This window comes from Chrysochloris asiatica, unplaced genomic scaffold (assembly GCF_000296735.1).
Source record: "Chrysochloris asiatica unplaced genomic scaffold, ChrAsi1.0 scaffold00031, whole genome shotgun sequence".
NCBI classification, from domain to species: domain Eukaryota; kingdom Metazoa; phylum Chordata; class Mammalia; order Afrosoricida; family Chrysochloridae; genus Chrysochloris; species Chrysochloris asiatica.
This window is the reverse complement of record NW_006408549.1, coordinates 3,302,780-3,319,876: the sequence shown is the minus strand read 5'-3', so window position 1 is coordinate 3,319,876 and position 17,097 is coordinate 3,302,780. Positions and strand designations below refer to the sequence as shown.

Genomic DNA, 17,097 nt, shown 5'->3' with positions numbered 1-17,097 from the left:
AAAACAAACAGATCCTCACAACTGGACAATAGATAACATCATGATAAATAGAACAATGAAGGTGTCAAAAACTTAATTTTGCTTAGATCTACTATGGAAACAGCAATCAAGAAATTAAATGATATATTGCAATAGGCAAGCCTGTTGCACAAGACCGCTTTAAAGTGTTTGCTCATTGAAGACTAATGTACAATAGCCTCATTTGTACACTAAAGTTGGACAATGAATAAGGTGACAATTTGATGCATTTGCATTAGGCGTTAGAGGAAAGTACTTAAAAGTACCATGACTGCCAGCAGAACAAGCGTCTTGGAAGAAGTGCAGCCAGAATGTTCCTTAGAAGCCAGGATGGCCAGACTTTGTCTCTCATACTTCGCACGTTATCAAGAGGGACCACTCCCTGGAGGTCATCATGCTTGGTAAAGTGGAGGGTCATGAAAAAAACAGGACGCCCCTCAATAAGATGGACTGACAGCGACAGCAGCAATGGGCTCAAGTGTAACACAATTGTGAGACTAGCAGTGTTTCATTGTTGTGCACTGGGTTGCTTATCAGTCAGAACCAACTTGATGTCATCTAACAACAAAATGAAAATCCTACAACTGGACCAATAAAGAACACCATTATAAGCAGAGTAAAGATTAAAGTTGTCCATTTTGCTTGAATTCACAATCAGTACTGAAGACTCCTGGTGTGGCGCTGTGCTTTACAGCACCAGACTGCAAAGCCATTTGAATTGCAAGGTTGGCGGTTCAAGCTAACCAGCTGCTCCTCAGAAATCCTATACAGGGTTGCTATGGGTCGGAATTGACTCCCTGGCACTTAACTGATTGACGCAGTGAAAAAAGCAAATAACTTATTGCATTAGGCAAATACCGCAAAAGACCTCTTATTACTGTTCAAAGAGCAAGATTGTCAGTTTGAGGACTAAGGTGTGCCTAACCCAAGCCAGAGTATTGTAAATTACCTCATAATGTATGTCAACGTTGGACAGTAAGACCTTCAACAGGATTGACTAACAGTGTTTCTGTTGTGCACAGGGTCACTAAGTTGAGTTTCAAGACTCAAGGGCACTAACAACTAACTCCAAATCTAAGGCCCCACCCATTTGTAGTTGGCTGACTCATAGTGAGGCTATGCACAATGGAAGTAAACACTGCCCAGTCCCGCACCATCCTCACTACTGATGCTACGCTTGAGCCCACCACTGCTGTCACTGTACCTACTCTTCAGTAAACTGTCTGCCTTTCTAGAGTGTACAAAAGGCATCTTCATTTCCTATGCCTCACTCGCCTAACAATTTCTATTGGACTGAGTAGCTTTATGTATAGTCAACCAGTACAAACACACACCAACTCAACTCTGTAGACAACCAGTCAATTTTCAATTTCTCTGAATATTCCAAAGGATATTATGAGATGTGGGTAAAGGGTTCCATGAGATGTTCTTGGAAAATGCATTATGCAATTCCAAAACACCTGAACACACTTCATAGTGAGCCTTTTAGGACTAAAATTCTTTAAAACATACCTCAAAACAATTAGCTTTAAGGTCTAGGATTATTCCAAAGATATCCACTTCCTTTTACCAGCACACAATCTTAAAAAACTCCTCCTTTATTATTAAAGTTCACTAAAATTTTTCTCAGAGTACACAAGCAATATTTTGGGGGTGGGATCCTTCAAAAATTTCTTAAAATGTCCAGAGACAGGAATTATTCTCCTGAGAATCTTGTTCTGGAAAATAATTTCCTTTATAAAACAGGAAAACTGAAACTGGGATGTATAACAACTCTTACCTTAAAAAAAACACCTCACCACCATATATCTAGCTGCCTTACCCTCTCTACTCCCACCTTCAGCAAAGAAGACTGAAACAAATGAAATGGATGCAGTGTTTTAAAACAAGCTTTGGCCAGTTTTATTAAAGAAAAAAAAATGCACGATTTATTTTTCACCAGTTTGTTCTGGCATGCTTCTAATGATATCGGAATCACCTAGAAAACAAAACACAATAATTTTACATTTAATATCAACTGTTAGTAATCACAGACTATATCTTGTTAATACTTTTAAGACTTAACTACCAATTTTTTTGTTAAGTTGCTGTCAAGTCAGTTCTGACTTATAGCAACCCTAGTGTTTCCAAGGAGCAGCTGATGGGTTTTAAACACCAACCTTGTGGTTAGGTGTCCAGAGCTGATCTTACAGCAGCACCCTGGTTTATTTTCAACTTATTTCACCAGCTATACTGTCATCTTAAACAAAGATACTTAAAGTCTCGGCCATTTCCAACACAAGGTGGTTTTGTAGAAATTGTCTTGGTATATCACCAGCATTTATAAAACCAGACCTAGGGAAAGAACTAGGTCTGGGGACACATGCATGGTCTTAATATAGCGAATGTTTAGCCTGCCCTGGTTATCACAAAATCAGGACAGCGAGAATATTCGCAGTATATACAAGTCATAAATTCAAAACCTACACATATTTGCAGACACTTATTTTTCTCTACCAGATTGTACCCATCTATTCTTAGACAGCAAGATTTGCCTCTATTTCATCTGATTATCAGCTGATTATTTCCTAGTCTTCAATCACATCACTTTCTATTACAAACATGATTTTTAAACAATCTTGCCAACCCACAATTTTTGTATCCTTTTCTTCTGTGAAAGTTTGTTGTGTCATCAAGTTAGTTCCAACTCAGTAGTGACCCTACATAGGGTTTCTGAGCAGTAGCTGGTATGCCTGAGCTACCAACCTTACACTTAGTAGTCTAGTGCTTAACCTACAGCACCACCACACCACTACTTGCTAAACCAAATCAATTTCTTCCATGCACCTTATACTACCCCAGTCATTTCCTAGATGCTTCATATGGAACGTATGATCTCAAAGTGGAAAATGTCATATTTCAACAAAGGTAATTACAATGTACAGACATACTCACTAACGTTCTAAAATAAACTACAGGATATCCACCTGCTATTCCAATTCTCACTATCTAAGCTCAGAAAATCAGTAAAAGTTCAGACATAGCAAATACTTCGATTATATATAAAGTCTAAAATGATTCTGTCACTTAAATAGCATACCTGGATCAATGATAGCCAGTGTGCACACTCTGTAGTATTTCCCGCATGCTGTGCCCAGTTCAATATTATTGCCACTGTAGTGATGGACACCAGTTTTGGCCAACATGGCGTAGTACTCGATCTCAGATTTCCTTTAGGAATAGATTAAAAAACAAATAAATGTCATACCAAAAGAGAATGCTACCTCTTTTTAGTCTTAATGTTGGTGAGTTCTTTAAGCAATCACTAAAGTCTATTACTCTTTAAAAAAAACATCATACACAGTAACCAATACAAACCAACCTTGTCTTGACCACTTGCAATACAGGTTGATTTTCAGTTTTTTGTCAAGTATATGCTAAACATTCATAGAAAGGTGGTATAATGCAGTTTGTTTTGTTTTTTTAAAGAAAACTTATGTGGCAGATACTTTATATCCAAGACAACCTTTAACTTTTGCCATCCATTTGAGTCTGACTCACAGCTAATGTATAGGACAGGGTAGAAGTGTCATATAGGGATTCCCAGGCTGTGTAAATCTTTACAGAAGGAGATCACCGCAGCTTCTGCAGAGTGGCTGGTAGACTCAAACCACTTTCAGTAAGCAGCCAAGCATGCTACTGGCCATGAGGGCTCCATGACAATCTCCAGAACCTTTCCCAGACCTATAGACCGAATCTACATTGTAATGAAGTTCCCAATATTCCTGTTTGAGTACGACTGTTACAGAAAGGGCCCGTGAGCCTGTCACCTTAGCAGACCCCCGTTACAAGATGCTTTTATAGCAGGTTAAGTGCTATCACAGAGAAACCAACCGGAAAGGAGGAATAATTAGATTTCAGAACAACTAAATCTTCTGAGTTCAGACCATTAGTACTACACTGGGCTATGAAGTAGGGCGCTGAGTGCCTGTCAAATTCTAAAGCGACTCCTGCCCTGGGCACTGAAACAAGTTCTTACAACGAAGCACTTACTGGGCATCGTGGAACCCAAACAATATAGATGGCCCCCAAATGATACCAAACTACAAATGCTGACATTCTGGGCGGAAACCCTGCCATTCTGTGGTTTCTACCCCATCGGGCACGTTTCTCATTACAAGCTTAGACACCTAAAGCGAATGCATGCGGTGGGGTAGATGGAGCCCGTCTCCTAACACTCGGCAAGTGCGTGCTTAGTTTACAAGCTTTCCACACGGCCGAGGTCCCGCGCCCCACGCCCGCTGCTCCCCAGTACCTCAAGGCCGGGCAGTTGTTGGCCAGGATGACCAGCTTCGCTTTGCCTTGCCGGATCATCTTCAGAGTCTGTTTGTAACCCAGCATGTATTTCCCGCTTTTCATAACAAGTTGGAGCCGCGAGTTGATCGACTCCAGCGACTTTTTCTACAAAGTAAACATTATAACACGGACCTAGGGCTGAGTCCGCAACCGCATCCAGCTTTCCCGAAGTCTGAGCCCCCCAATAAAGCTTCCCAAGTCGAGGGTCCCAAATCATAGTGAGGGCCTGTCGGGTTCCCTCGGGGAGGGACCATGCTGCCTCCCGTGTGCCCAGATCTGTCCGCCCCGGCCCGGCTTCAGCTCTCCACGTGAATCTATCCGGCCCTGGCCCGCCTGACTCACCGTCTTCTTTGCGGCCACCATCTTCCCGCCTTAGGTGTGGGACGGCCCCCAACCTAAGACAGAAGACAAGTAAGAAAGTTGAGGGTGCAAAGGTCCAAACGGCAACCTGCAGTACCTCCCGCGTTGTTTAAACCACGTCTTAGTGGACGCGACTCACCAAGAGCAGCCGCCAAGATGGCCGGGGAGGGAGAAAGGAAGGAAGACCCACAATGCATAGCTCTACCCGGCAGAGCCGGAACGCCGAGACCGGAAGCGGAAGTACAATGCGTGCGGAAGGGGCGGAGGTGGGTAGCAGGTTGTTTCTGGTGCCGCTGTATTCAATTCTGGCCTTGAGCCTCTTGTCGCTGTGTTGCTCTGCTAATATGAGCTGCAGACGTAGGAACCTGGTGCCGGGCGGGGACTGGAGAAGCCGACCATGGGTGTGATGGGTCTGGGGAGACGAGGCGGCTGCGGCCGTTTTCCTGTAAGGCAGCTGAGCTCCTCGTAGCCGGAATTCGCTGGTATCGAGAAGACTGGAGCATTCCTCCGGGACTCCGAGTCTCCTCCTGTGCCAGCCCCGCCGAATAGCAGCTGAATCCACTCCCCTGCCCTCGCCCACATGGCCGGCCCTTCGGAGTCGTCTCAAACTCCCCAGCTGTGACTGTTTTCGTGTGAACTTTAAGCTGAATTTGCACAGATGGACGATAAACAGTTTTTTTTCTGTAACTGTTTTTATAAATGCCCAGTGACAGCACATGCAAAATATTGGTGGTGGTGATGTGCTGTGAAGTCGGTTCCGACTCATAGTGACCCTGCATAGGGTTTCCGAGGCTGTAAATCTTAACGGAAGCAGAAAACCTCATTTTTCTCCCGCGGAGCCGCTGGTAGTTTCAAACTGCTGACCTTGAGATTAAAAGCCCAACTCGTAAGCACTACGCTACTGAAAACACACCAAACCAATAAGTGAAGCATTTTCGAGTGTGGCTTCCGGACTGATATCTTGCCCTGGAGAGGAATGGGAGAGATGAGGAACCAGAATCAATATGCAAATAAATAGTATGTTCCAGAAACTGTGCTATACCATTTACTTCCATTTTAATTAGTTATGACAAACCTAAGCGGTAAGTAATATTTTCATTCTCGTTTACGTAGTGAATTGTTGGAGTTAGGACTAGAACCCAGGTCTATTGGGTCACGTTGCTAAGTGCCTTCAAGTCATTTCTGATTCATAGCGACAAACCGACCTTGTGGTCCAGTGCATTATCCTGCAGCGTTTAGTTAAATCTGTGCAGGACTTTGGTATGAAAAGAAAAGCAGAGTTACATGGTTATACTAGTTGCTTTAACATTTAATTATAAATTACTTATTAGGTGCCTCGCCGATTCATAGGGACCCTCTGCGCAGAAGAGCCAAACACTGCGGGGTCCGGGGCTACCCTCACAATTGTTACATTTGAGCCCATTTCGCATATCCAAATAATATTTGCCCTACTCTCTCATCTGGTTCCGTCAGCATTAAGGAGCCCTGGCGTGGCATTGTGGGTTAGTGTGCTGGACCACAAGCTCACCAGGAGCCCCTCGGAAACCCTATACAGGGTCGCTATGGGTCAGAATCAGTTAGAGGCACTTAATGAGAACATTAAGCAATTTCTGTTTTTCACAGATTTTAGAACGAACAAATATCTGATTTCAAGTACAAGAAACAGGTCTAGACAGGTTGTGCTGCTTCACTAAGGCGAAATCACCAGTCCCCTTACTTTCTATCTTGTGCTGTTTTTGTTTTCTGGTCTGATATTAACATTTCATTTGTGGTTGTCATCTGATTATGTAAAAAGAAAGGTTTTTAATTGAATCATTGAGTTAAGGGTACTTTTCATTATAATTCATTGCAGGTACAATTTGGAAATGTTTAACAACATTCACATTAGACATTTAGGTATACATTGTTTCCTATGATCAAGTTGTCATGTTAAGCCCTTTAATATCAAAGAATTATACATTTTACCCCCAAAGATCTTAAATCCTGTTGAAAAAACAAAACCTAAAAAGGCAACACAGTATAAATTTATGCATCATGGAAAAATATGAAATTATGGAGACAAACGTTCATTTCATAAATCATTTGTTCTGGGTTCTGTGTTAGGCCCTGGTCATATAAGATGTCCTCGGAGACCTTGCAGACTAATGTCTGGAGGGAGATATAAACAAGTAGCATGTTGTTGTTGTTAAGTGCCGTCCAGTCGGTTTCAACCCACACAGACTCTGTATAGGGTTTCTGAGAATCGGCTGGTGAGCTTGAACCGCCAACTTTGGAGATCACACCCACCTTGGAGTCCAGTGCATTAACCCACAGTGCCATACCAGGACTCCAAACAAGTAGCTTAGCATGTTTATTTAAACAGATATTGTAGCAAATTATCACATTATAAGGAACCATGGTGGCACATTGGGTAAAGTGCTTGAATGCTAACCAAGTTTCAAAACTACCAACCACTTGTCTGGAGAAAGATGTGGCAATCTGCTTTTATGAAAATTACAGCTTTGGAAACTCTTGGGACAATTCTCCCTTGTCCTACTGGGCCACTCTGAGTCAGAAGCAACTTGACAACTGTGGATATTTGTGGTGTAAAAGCATCACTGTGGAGTCCTTGTGTGGTGTTGTAGAATAAGCACTGGATTGCAAGGTCAGTTGAACCTAAAGCTCAGAGGTTTAGACTCACCAGCCACCCCTCAGAAACCCTATACAGGGTCACTATGAGTCAGAACTGACTCAATAGCACTTAACAGCAACACTATACCAAAAAAGCAAAACCAGTAGCCACCATATCTAGTCTAAGTATGTAGAGTAGAACTGTCTGATATTTGGAAGAAGCTCGTCAGGCCCTTCTCCTGAAGGCCCTCAGGGTTAGCAGCCAAGCTGACCAGTCAAGCAGTTAGCTGTGCCACCAGAGAACTCCAGAACATCGCTGTAGGCACAGAGATAGTCAAGATGTGGTCCCTGTTCTTAAAGGACCTATGAACTAAATATGCCTTTTATGGACAGTAATATTAACAATAATTTTTGTATAGCTTTATGTACTTTTCACAAAACATAATTCATGATTCATTGCAAATACCTTTTTTAAACAACATAAAAGACATGGACCTACCAGATGGAATACACAGAAATCAAATTGACTACATCTATGTCAAGGGACAGTGGAAAGCTCCATATCATCAGCTAAAAACAAGGCCAGGGGCAGACTGTAAAACAGACCATTATCAATTGCTCATGTTGCAAGTTCAGGCTGAAGCTGAAGAAAATTAAAACAAATCCAGAGAGCCAAAATATGACCTTGAACATATCCAACCTGAATTTAGAGATCATTTCAAAAACAAATTTGAGGCATTAGACACTAATGACCCAAGACTAGAAGAGTTGTGGGATCACAAGCTTCAGCTAGATTGTTTCCTTTATACTGAGGTGCAATTCATACTAAAGGCTATGGTATTTGCAAAGACTTTCAGTTGTATAAATCATAACAAGCTGTGGACATCATTTCAGAGAATGAGTATTCCAGAACACTTAATTGTGCTCATGAGGAATCTGTACATGGACCAAGAGGCAGTTGTTTAAATAGAACAACGAAGGCAAAGACCAAAATGGATGTCAGAAGAGACTGTGAAACTTGCTTTCCAGTGTAGAGATGCTAAAGCAAATGGAAGAAGTAAGGAGGTCAAAGAGCTGCAGTGGCATCAGTTCAGAGTCACATCGACCCTGTATAGGGTTTCCAAGGAGTGGCTGATGGATTTAAAGTGAAAACTTTTTGCAGTTAGTAGTTCAGTGCTCATCCTACAATGTCACACCAGGATTCCTAGACTGTGCTTGTTAAGTGTTGTTGAGTCAATTCTGACTCAGTGACCTTGTATAGGGTTGCCAACCTTGTGGTTCAGACTGACATTATAGTCCATTGCTTATCCTGCAGTGCCACACCAGAATATTTAAAAACATAATCACTAGACATACAATTTAAGGAAATGAACTAAGTTATACACATGTGGAATTGTTAAGATTGCTCTCAAAAAATAAATGTTGGTTATCAACTTTCAATGGTATTTCATCTTCAAGAGTGTCTATTTCAATTATTGTGGTTTGAAATATAATAGTTACAATAAACAATACATTTTATTTAAATAAAATTAATTCCTGTTATCTAAAGCAACTGTCGGTTTAGAACTCTTGTCACACTCATGTTGGCCCCATGTTGTCAGAGCAGAACTATGTTCTACAGGAGTTTCAATTTTGGAAGCAGGTTTTCAGCTCTTTCTCCTGAGGAGCCTCTGGGTAAACTCAAACCTTTAACTTTTCAAGTACCCTAGCAAGAGGCTCTTTTTGTTACCCATCTGTGATTGTTGTTAAGTGCAGTCGAGTCAGTGCCAACTCATAGTTACCCTGTATAGCATTTCTGAGGAGTGACTGATGAGTTTGAACCACTGACCTTACAGTTTAAACAGACCTTTCAGTCGAGTGCGTATCTTACAGCAACACACCAGAACTCCATTTGTTACCCAGCTACACCTTCTAAAATCACTTACAACCTCAAAAAGCTTATTCTCTCAAAGGAGAACTTCTTTTCTGAAACACACCAACACTTTGCCATGCAAAAAATGACAGGTAAGACCTTTGGCTCCTTTAGAATTGGCAAATATTCCCAGGCTTGTTTATCTGAGTTGTTGATGCCATCGAGTCAGTTCTAACTCATACCAACCCTGTATAGAGTTTCTGAGGCTGTAAGTCTTTGTGGGAGCAGAAAGTGTCATCTTTCTCCCATTTATCAGAGTAGAGGCTGGCAAGCTTCTCTAAAGGGCCAAATAGTAAGTATTTTAGGCTTTTCAGGCTACGTAGTCCCTGTCACAACTACTCAACCCAGCTGTTGAAGCACAAAAGCAGTCATATGCAATATGATTGTTCCTTGTACTATTTTTTCAACTTTATAAATTTGAAAATCATAATAAAAGGCTGGGAAACACATCTGCTTTGAGAAATGACTTTGGCATCCAGCCATTATTTTTTTCTGAAAGTTAGTCAAGTATTTCAGAATGGTTTTGAAAGAATATCAACAAATCATTGTGATAGAAAAGAATTAGCACATCTCTCCGTTCTTTGTTTTTCCTTCACCAAGGTCACTGCTCCAGGATTCTGAAAACTCTTTTAAAAACAAACAAACAAACAAACAAACGAGAAAACCCCCTACTGCCATGAAGTCAGTTCCAAGTCACAGTGACCCTATAGGTCAGAGTAGAACTGCCCCAGAGGGTTTTAGAGACTGTCTTTATATGGAGCAGACAGCTGCAGTGTTCTTCCATGGGACAGCTGGTGGGTTTGAACTGCAACCTTGCAGTTAGCAGTCGAATACCTAATCCACAGTGCCACCATTTGTTGCTCTGTTTTTAATTTGCAATTCCCTATGGGAAGAAATTCAAGTTCATCTGTTATTCATTGGTTCAGTACATGGCCCATTCCCTTGTCAGACAGTTAAAATGATCATAGTCATTATCATCAAGTTTTATTTAGTGTCTGAATTTGGGACTCATCTTCTCTTGCTCAGCCTTCACAGTCTTCCTAGTCAACCATGTCACTAAACAAGCTCACAGATATGGTGGGAGAGGGAATCCAACTAACTCTTCCTGTAGTTGAAAACTCAGTCAATGTTGGTGGCCTTCCAACTAAGCACACAGGCACTGGTATAATATTCTGAACCCATAGAGGAGAAGAGGGAACGAAGTTTACTTCATCTCTACAGTTTTTGTCCCCTCAGTAATCAAAATATGTCTCCTATGGTAGTGGTGGTTATGTGCCTGCCATGAGTTGGTTCCAACTCAGAGTGACCCTGTATAAGGTTTCCAAGGCTGCAAATCTTTACAGGAGTGGGAAGCTTCATCTTTCTCCCATGGGGCGACTGGTAGATTCAAACTGCTGACGTGGTCAGCAGCCCAGCTCGTAATCCCCTACACTACCAGGGCTCCTATGTACAGCCAGATTGTTGGCTCCTTTGCTTCTTTGTACTTTAGGTTGCAAGTCTTCCAGACATTTTGATTACCTGGCTTTACCAGTCTACAAACTGCTGCACTCGATTAAAGGGAAAAACAGGAAGAGAGGGGAAGAGAGAAAGAATGAAGGAGCTCGAACCAAATGGTAAAGACCATAGTGGTGTATCCTGTGACATACAGGGAAATAGATGGGTGTCTGTGAAGCCCCTTGGCTGGGTTCAGAAGGCCCATGTCCCAGACAGCTGTGTCAGGAACCAGCCATATTATATCCTTGAAAAATTCACATCACATGTAAAATAAGATTGTTGCTGTTGTTAGGTGCCATTGAGTTAAGTTCCAACTCATAGTGACCCAGTGCACAGCAGAATGAAATGCTACCCAGTTCTATGCCACCCTCACAGTAGTTATCACTCTTGTCCATTGTTGCTGCAGTGTATCAATCCATCTCATTGGGGATCTTCCTCTTTGTTGCTGATCCTCCACTTTACCAAGTATGAGGTCCTTCTCCAGGGACTGGTCCCTCCTGACAATATGTCCGAGTATGAAAGACAAAGTCTAGCCATCCTGGCTTCCAAGGAACACTCTGACTGTATGTCTTCCAACACAGATTTGTTTGTTCTTCTGGCAGTCATGGTACATTTAATATTCTTTTCCAACACCATAACTCAAATGCATCAGTTCTTTATTCTTCCTTATTTACTGTCCAACTTTCACATGCATATGAGGCTTGGGTCAGGTGCACCTTAGTTTTCAAACTGACAGCTTTGCTCTTGAACACATTAAAGAGGTCTTGTGCAGATTTGCCTAATGCAATACATTGTTTGATTTCTTGACTGCTGTTTCCCTAAGTGTTCATGGTAGATCCACGCAAAATGAAGTCTGCATTGGCTATAAAAATGGGGTTGCTATGTGGCACTGTGGGTTAATGCGTTGGACTGCAAAGTTTGTTTGAACCTCAAGGTTGGTGGTTCAAGCTCACCAGCCACTCCTCAGAAACCCTATACAGGGTCACTATGGGTAGGAACCAATTCGATGGCAATTAACAACAATACAATAAAAGCACGGAGTGACTGGCTTACAAGCTTTCATGAGTGTGCTTAGAATTCCCCACTGAATAGTGTTCCTCTTTTCCAGATGGGTCTGGTGACAGGATGGGGGATGGTGATAGAATTTTATGATTCAATTGTGAGTAATTGTTAGTAGGATTAATTGTGATTGTCACAACTCTAATTGTAGATGTATAACTAAAAGAGGGGAATAGTTAATGTTTCGTTTCAGAAACAGATGATCCCAGGATCATCAAAAAGGAAGAGCATGACTGGAGCGTGAGATCCTATCTAGAAAAGTAGCAACAGAGAGATGGTGGCAGAGGCAATGGCCTAGAGAGACAGAGTAGCTGAGGGCTCTAGGCCCATGGACTGAGTAAGGCTGTGTGCTTGCAGGCAGGAGGCTGACTTGCAGAATGTGCCCTTTGGCCATTTAAATTCATGTGTATTTTTTGTTTTGTATGTGTACATCAAATAGTTTTTCTTTGTTCATTTGTGAAATGTAAGATGTAAAAGGGAAGCTAAAGGGAGGAAGTAGGATAACGGTTGTTGCAGGGAGGGCATTGTAATCATTGAGATGAAACAAAGCTTATAATTTGTTGAATGTAAAACCAATGATCTTCATTCACCTCACAATAAAAAGTACAAAAAAAAAAAAAAAAAAGAGGTCTTTAACAGCTTCAGTCTTTTCTCTATTTATCATGATGTTATTTACTGGTCTAGTGGTGAGGATTTGTTTTCTTTACATTGAAGTGCAACCCATATTGAAGGCTATAGTTTTTAAAATCTTCATCAGTAAATATTTAAGTTCTCTTCATTTTCAGCATGTAAAGTTGTATCACCTGCATATTGCAGGTTGGTAATGAGTCTTCCTCCAATCCTGATGTCACATTCTTCTTCATATAACCCAACTTCTCAGATTATTTGCTTAGCATACAAATTGAATAAGTTGTTCTGTTTGAACAACTGTTTCTTGGTCTATGTATAGGTTTTTCATGAGCACAATTAAGTGTTCCGGAATACTCCACAATGTTGTCCTTAGCTTGTCATGACCCACACAGTCAAAAAGCCTTTGCAAAGTACAGGTAAACATCCTTCTGGTATTTTCTGCTTTCTGCCAAGATCCATCTGATGCCAGCAACAATATCCATTCCACGCCCTATACTGAATCAGGCTTGAACCTCAGGCAGTTCCCTGTCAATATACTGTTGCATATTTACCTTTACCAATGTTCTCATCTGTAATAAACAGGTAATAAAAATTCCATCTCCCTTGTAGGATTATTTATGAGGACTAAGTGTAAAAGGGCTTAGAGCTAAGCCCTACAACGTTCAATGGACTCCTGTGAACCCGGGTAGAAACCTGGTTGGTCAGCAGTGTGCCAAGACCTGGGGACTATTGGGCCCAGAGTCAGTGACATAGTCACAGAGGACTAGAGTGAAGAGTGAAGCATCCAGCTGATAAGAAGAGAGGGCATATGCACAAGAACACTCACACTTGCAGATAACATACCCACTTGACCTGGCTTCAATGACTAGATGATCAGAGCTCAACTAGAAGAAAAAAGAAGAGGGAAAAAAGATTAATTTGATACAATTTGATGAACTTGACCTACACCTATGGATGTAGTAGCTTAAAAGAGGGAACAAATCTTTACAGCAAGGATCATTCCCACCCCCACCATACACAGAGTAGACAGGAATGGGCAACTTGGACATTGGCTATCCAAAATGGGGTGGGGGTGGGGGAGCTACAAAGGCAAGAAGTGACTGACTTACAAGCTTTCAAAAAGGAACGTAGATCCAGTGGGTGTGGAGGAAGGTAGAATCTCCACTGAATAGTATCCAATCTGTCTGGGTGGGGCTGATGAGATGAAATGCGTATAGGTCTCTTGTGGTACAATAGTGAATAATTGTTCTCAGGACTGATTGTGAGGGTTGGAAATGTAAAGGTAGATGTTTTGTAGCAAGGAGGGGAGTGATCAACTTTTCAATCTAGGAGCAGAGGTCCCTAAGACCATCAAGGGAGAAGAGCAGAGAGCGGGACCCTACCCAGAGATGCAGTGATGCCTGAGATGGAGGCAGAGATGATGACGTGGAGAGATGGAGCAGCTGGAGACTTTAGACACAGAGAGGGAGAGGGGCTGTGTGCTGACGACCGGGGGATAGGCTTGTAGTATATACTCTTTGGTTAGCTGATGATGCTTGGAGGGGATTGTAACCATGACAATGAAACAATATATCAATATATGATAGAATGAATGTAAAACTAATGTTCTCCCATGTAAACTATCACATAATTCACAACAAACATTAAAAAAAAAGTGGGGGGGAAAAAAGGGGCTTAGAACAGGTCCAGCTTAAAGTTAATGGTCAGTAGACATTAACCCATTGCTGCTGAGACCATTCCAGCTCATAGTGACCCTGTAGGATAGAGTAGAAGTGCTCCATAGTGTTTCCAGGCTGTAAATCTTTCCTGGGTAGACAGCCTCATTTTCTCCCTCAGAGTAGCTGGTGAGTTTGAACCACCAGCCCCATAGTTAGCAAGCCAGTGCATAACCCAGTGCACCACCTGGGCTCCTTCAACAGATGTTGTTGTTGTTAAATGCTGTCAAGCTGATTCCTACTCACAGTGATCCTGTATTAGGTTTCTGATGCAGAGTCTTTAGATCTCTGCAGGAGCAGAAAGCCTCATTTGTCTCCCACAGAGCAGTTGATTGGCTTGAACCATTAGTTTTGTGGTTGACAGTCCAATGCAAATCCTACGGAGCCACTGCACTATCTCAATAGACATTGTTGTTAAGAGCCTAAGAGTCATTAGCTGCTTCTATTATTAGTCAACAAACATGATTGCAAAAGTATATGGGAATTAATAGCTTGGATAGTTACCTAGGAAAATACAGCTTATAAATACTGACTCATTAAAGAAAGAAAAAAAATAGTACAAATTCTCTTGGAAAAGACAGAAATTTAAGGAATCATCCCACCTGAAAGCGCCAGGCTCAGATGGTTCCATGAGAAGAATTTGATGAAAGCTTCAAAGTTCATTTACACCAATTCTACCTAATTGTTGCCAAGCATGAACTCCTGGTGTGGCACTGTAAGATCAGCCCTGGACTGTGAACCACAAGGTCAGCAGCTCCTCGGAAACCCTATACAGGATCACAATGATTCAGTACCGACTCGATGACACTTAACAACAACATAGGAAATCAAGGAAAGCTTACTAGTTACTTTAAGTATTGATATCTAAAACTAAGACGATACAAAAAATTTGCAGAGTAAAATTACTTATGAATATCAGTACAAAAATGCTGCACAAAATATTGAACAGAGATGCAGGAAGCGGAATTAACTGCTGAAGGGATCCTGAGTATTTGGGAGGATGTAAAATTGAAACTCGACAGAGGTGAGGTCAGCACAGCATGGTGAATGTAATTCATGTCGCCTAAAGATAAAGTGGAAAGTGTTTTGTTATGTATATTTTTCCACAATATAAACAATTTTATAAAACCAAATACAACCTAGATCCAGAGGGTGTAAAGGAAAGTAGTAGAATCTCCACTGAGTAGTAATATCCAATCTGTCTCTTGTGATACAATAGTGAATAATTGTTATCAGGACTGATTGTGAGGGTTGGAAATGTAAAGGTAGACATTTTATAGCAAGGAGGGGAGTGATTAACTTTTCAGTCTAGGAGCAGAGGTCCCTGGGACAATCAAGGGAGAAGAGTGGAGAACGGGACCCTACCCAGAGAAGCAGTGATACCTGAGATGGAGGCAGAGACCATGACGTGGAGCAATGGAGCAGCTGGGGACTTTAGACACAGAGAGGGAGAAGGGCTGTGTGCTGACGACCCGGGGGTGGGGTGGGGGGACAGGCTTGTAGTGAATACCCTTTGGTTGGTTGATGTTGCATGGAGCGGATTGTAATCATGGCAATGAAACGATACACGATAGGATGAATGTAAAACTAATGTTCTCCCATGTAATCTATCACATAATTCACAATAAAACATTAAAAAAAAAACACCCCAAATCCACCAAAAAAACTCTGTCTAGGAATTTAAATAGAAACAGGTGAATTTATGTGTATTTTAAATAATGTTATACAAAATAAATGACCTGTTCTTTTAAAGATGTCACAATCATGAAACACGAAGAGAGGAGCTGCTCAGGGCTAGGGACAATAAAGACACATGACAGCTATATGCAGTGTGTGGCCCAAGATTCCACAGCAATAAGATAGGATCATATATTGTTGTTGCTGTTGTTAAGAGCTGTCAAGATTGTGCCAAATCAAAGCAACCCTGTATAGGGTTCCTGAGGAGCAGCTGATGAGTTTGAACCACTGAACTTGTGGTTCATACCCACCTTGAGATCGAGTGGTTATCTTAACAGCGCCTCACCGGACCCCAGGATCATGTAAGTATCTCAACCTATTGATTTTGGCGACCTCGTGTTATAGAACAAAACTGCTCCATAGGGTTTTCTTGGCTATAATTTATATGAAGCTCCTTGCCAGGCCTTTGTTCTGTGACACCAACAGATAGGTTCCAATTGCCAATCTGAGGTTTAACAGTAGTGCACTGAGCATTGCACACTACCAGGGACTCACACATCATCTGCTGCTCTGCACACAAACACACAGGTATGTGGTGGTGGTGGTGTGCCCACGTGTAGGGAGGCTGTAAATTTTTAAGGGAACAGAAATCGTCATCTTCCCCTTGTAGAATGGCTGGTGGATTCCAACTGCTGACCAACACGTAATGTAACCCACTATGCCACCAGGGCTCCTTAGATGTGTATGTAGATCTACTAATGGGACAACTGACAGAAGTAGAATGTGGATGGTGGATTAGGTGATAGTAAAGCTTCCTTGTGATAATTATACTACAGTTATATAAGAAAATTAAACTGGGCGCCTGTCTGTAGCTACTGGTCACAACCGCCTCCTCCCTTCCATGCTATTTAGTGATGATTCAGAGTCCCGCCCACCTCTTGCCCCTAACACCTCCTAGCCCTGCTTTAGGTACCAGTTTCCTTTTGCTACTTTGTTCTTGTCCCTTTCCTCTCCCGCTTCCTTGTGTTCTTGCTCTATCCCTCTCACCCCTCCCGACTCCTACTCCTTTCTGCTCTCTTTCCTCTCCAGGTGTGAACCCGGTACCAGCAACCCCCTGTGCGCTTGCGCCCTGTGCCCGCCGGAGCCACCGGGGAAAGTTAGAGGAACTTGAGCGGCTCGGAGCGCGGTGGGTGCGCGATTCCGAGTTCCGCGAACATTCACCCGAGCAGAGACAGGTGGCTGTACTCATCCCCAGGCGGCCCTCCTGCTCGTACCTGCAGCGCCGCC

The 17,097-nt window shown here is 42.2% G+C and overlaps 1 protein-coding gene across 1 annotated transcript; it reads right to left on the bottom strand.

Annotated features, from left to right (window-relative positions):
* Positions 1–1,943: 1,943 nt before the first annotated feature.
* On the bottom strand, positions 1,944–4,934 carry RPL30 (ribosomal protein L30). The gene is made up of 5 exons (XM_006859192.1): positions 4,853–4,934; positions 4,696–4,748; positions 4,313–4,458; positions 3,098–3,228; positions 1,944–1,996 (listed from the first exon to the last, which is right to left on the bottom strand). Exons 2-5 carry the CDS (start codon positions 4,714–4,716, stop codon positions 1,947–1,949), a joined length of 348 nt encoding a protein of 115 aa, XP_006859254.1. The 5' UTR covers positions 4,717–4,748; positions 4,853–4,934; the 3' UTR covers positions 1,944–1,946.
* Between the last annotated feature and the right edge of the window lie 12,163 nt (positions 4,935–17,097).

Coding starts and splice junctions, on each gene's coding strand:
- RPL30 (XM_006859192.1), bottom strand. CDS start 4,716: ATGGTGGCCGCAAAGAAGACG. Junction 3,229..4,312: donor AACAACTGCCCGGCCTTGAG/GTACTGGGGAGC, acceptor CTATTCCTAAAG/GAAATCTGAGATCGAGTACT. Junction 1,997..3,097: donor ACTGGCTATCATTGATCCAG/GTATGCTATTTA, acceptor TTTGTTTTCTAG/GTGATTCCGATATCATTAGA.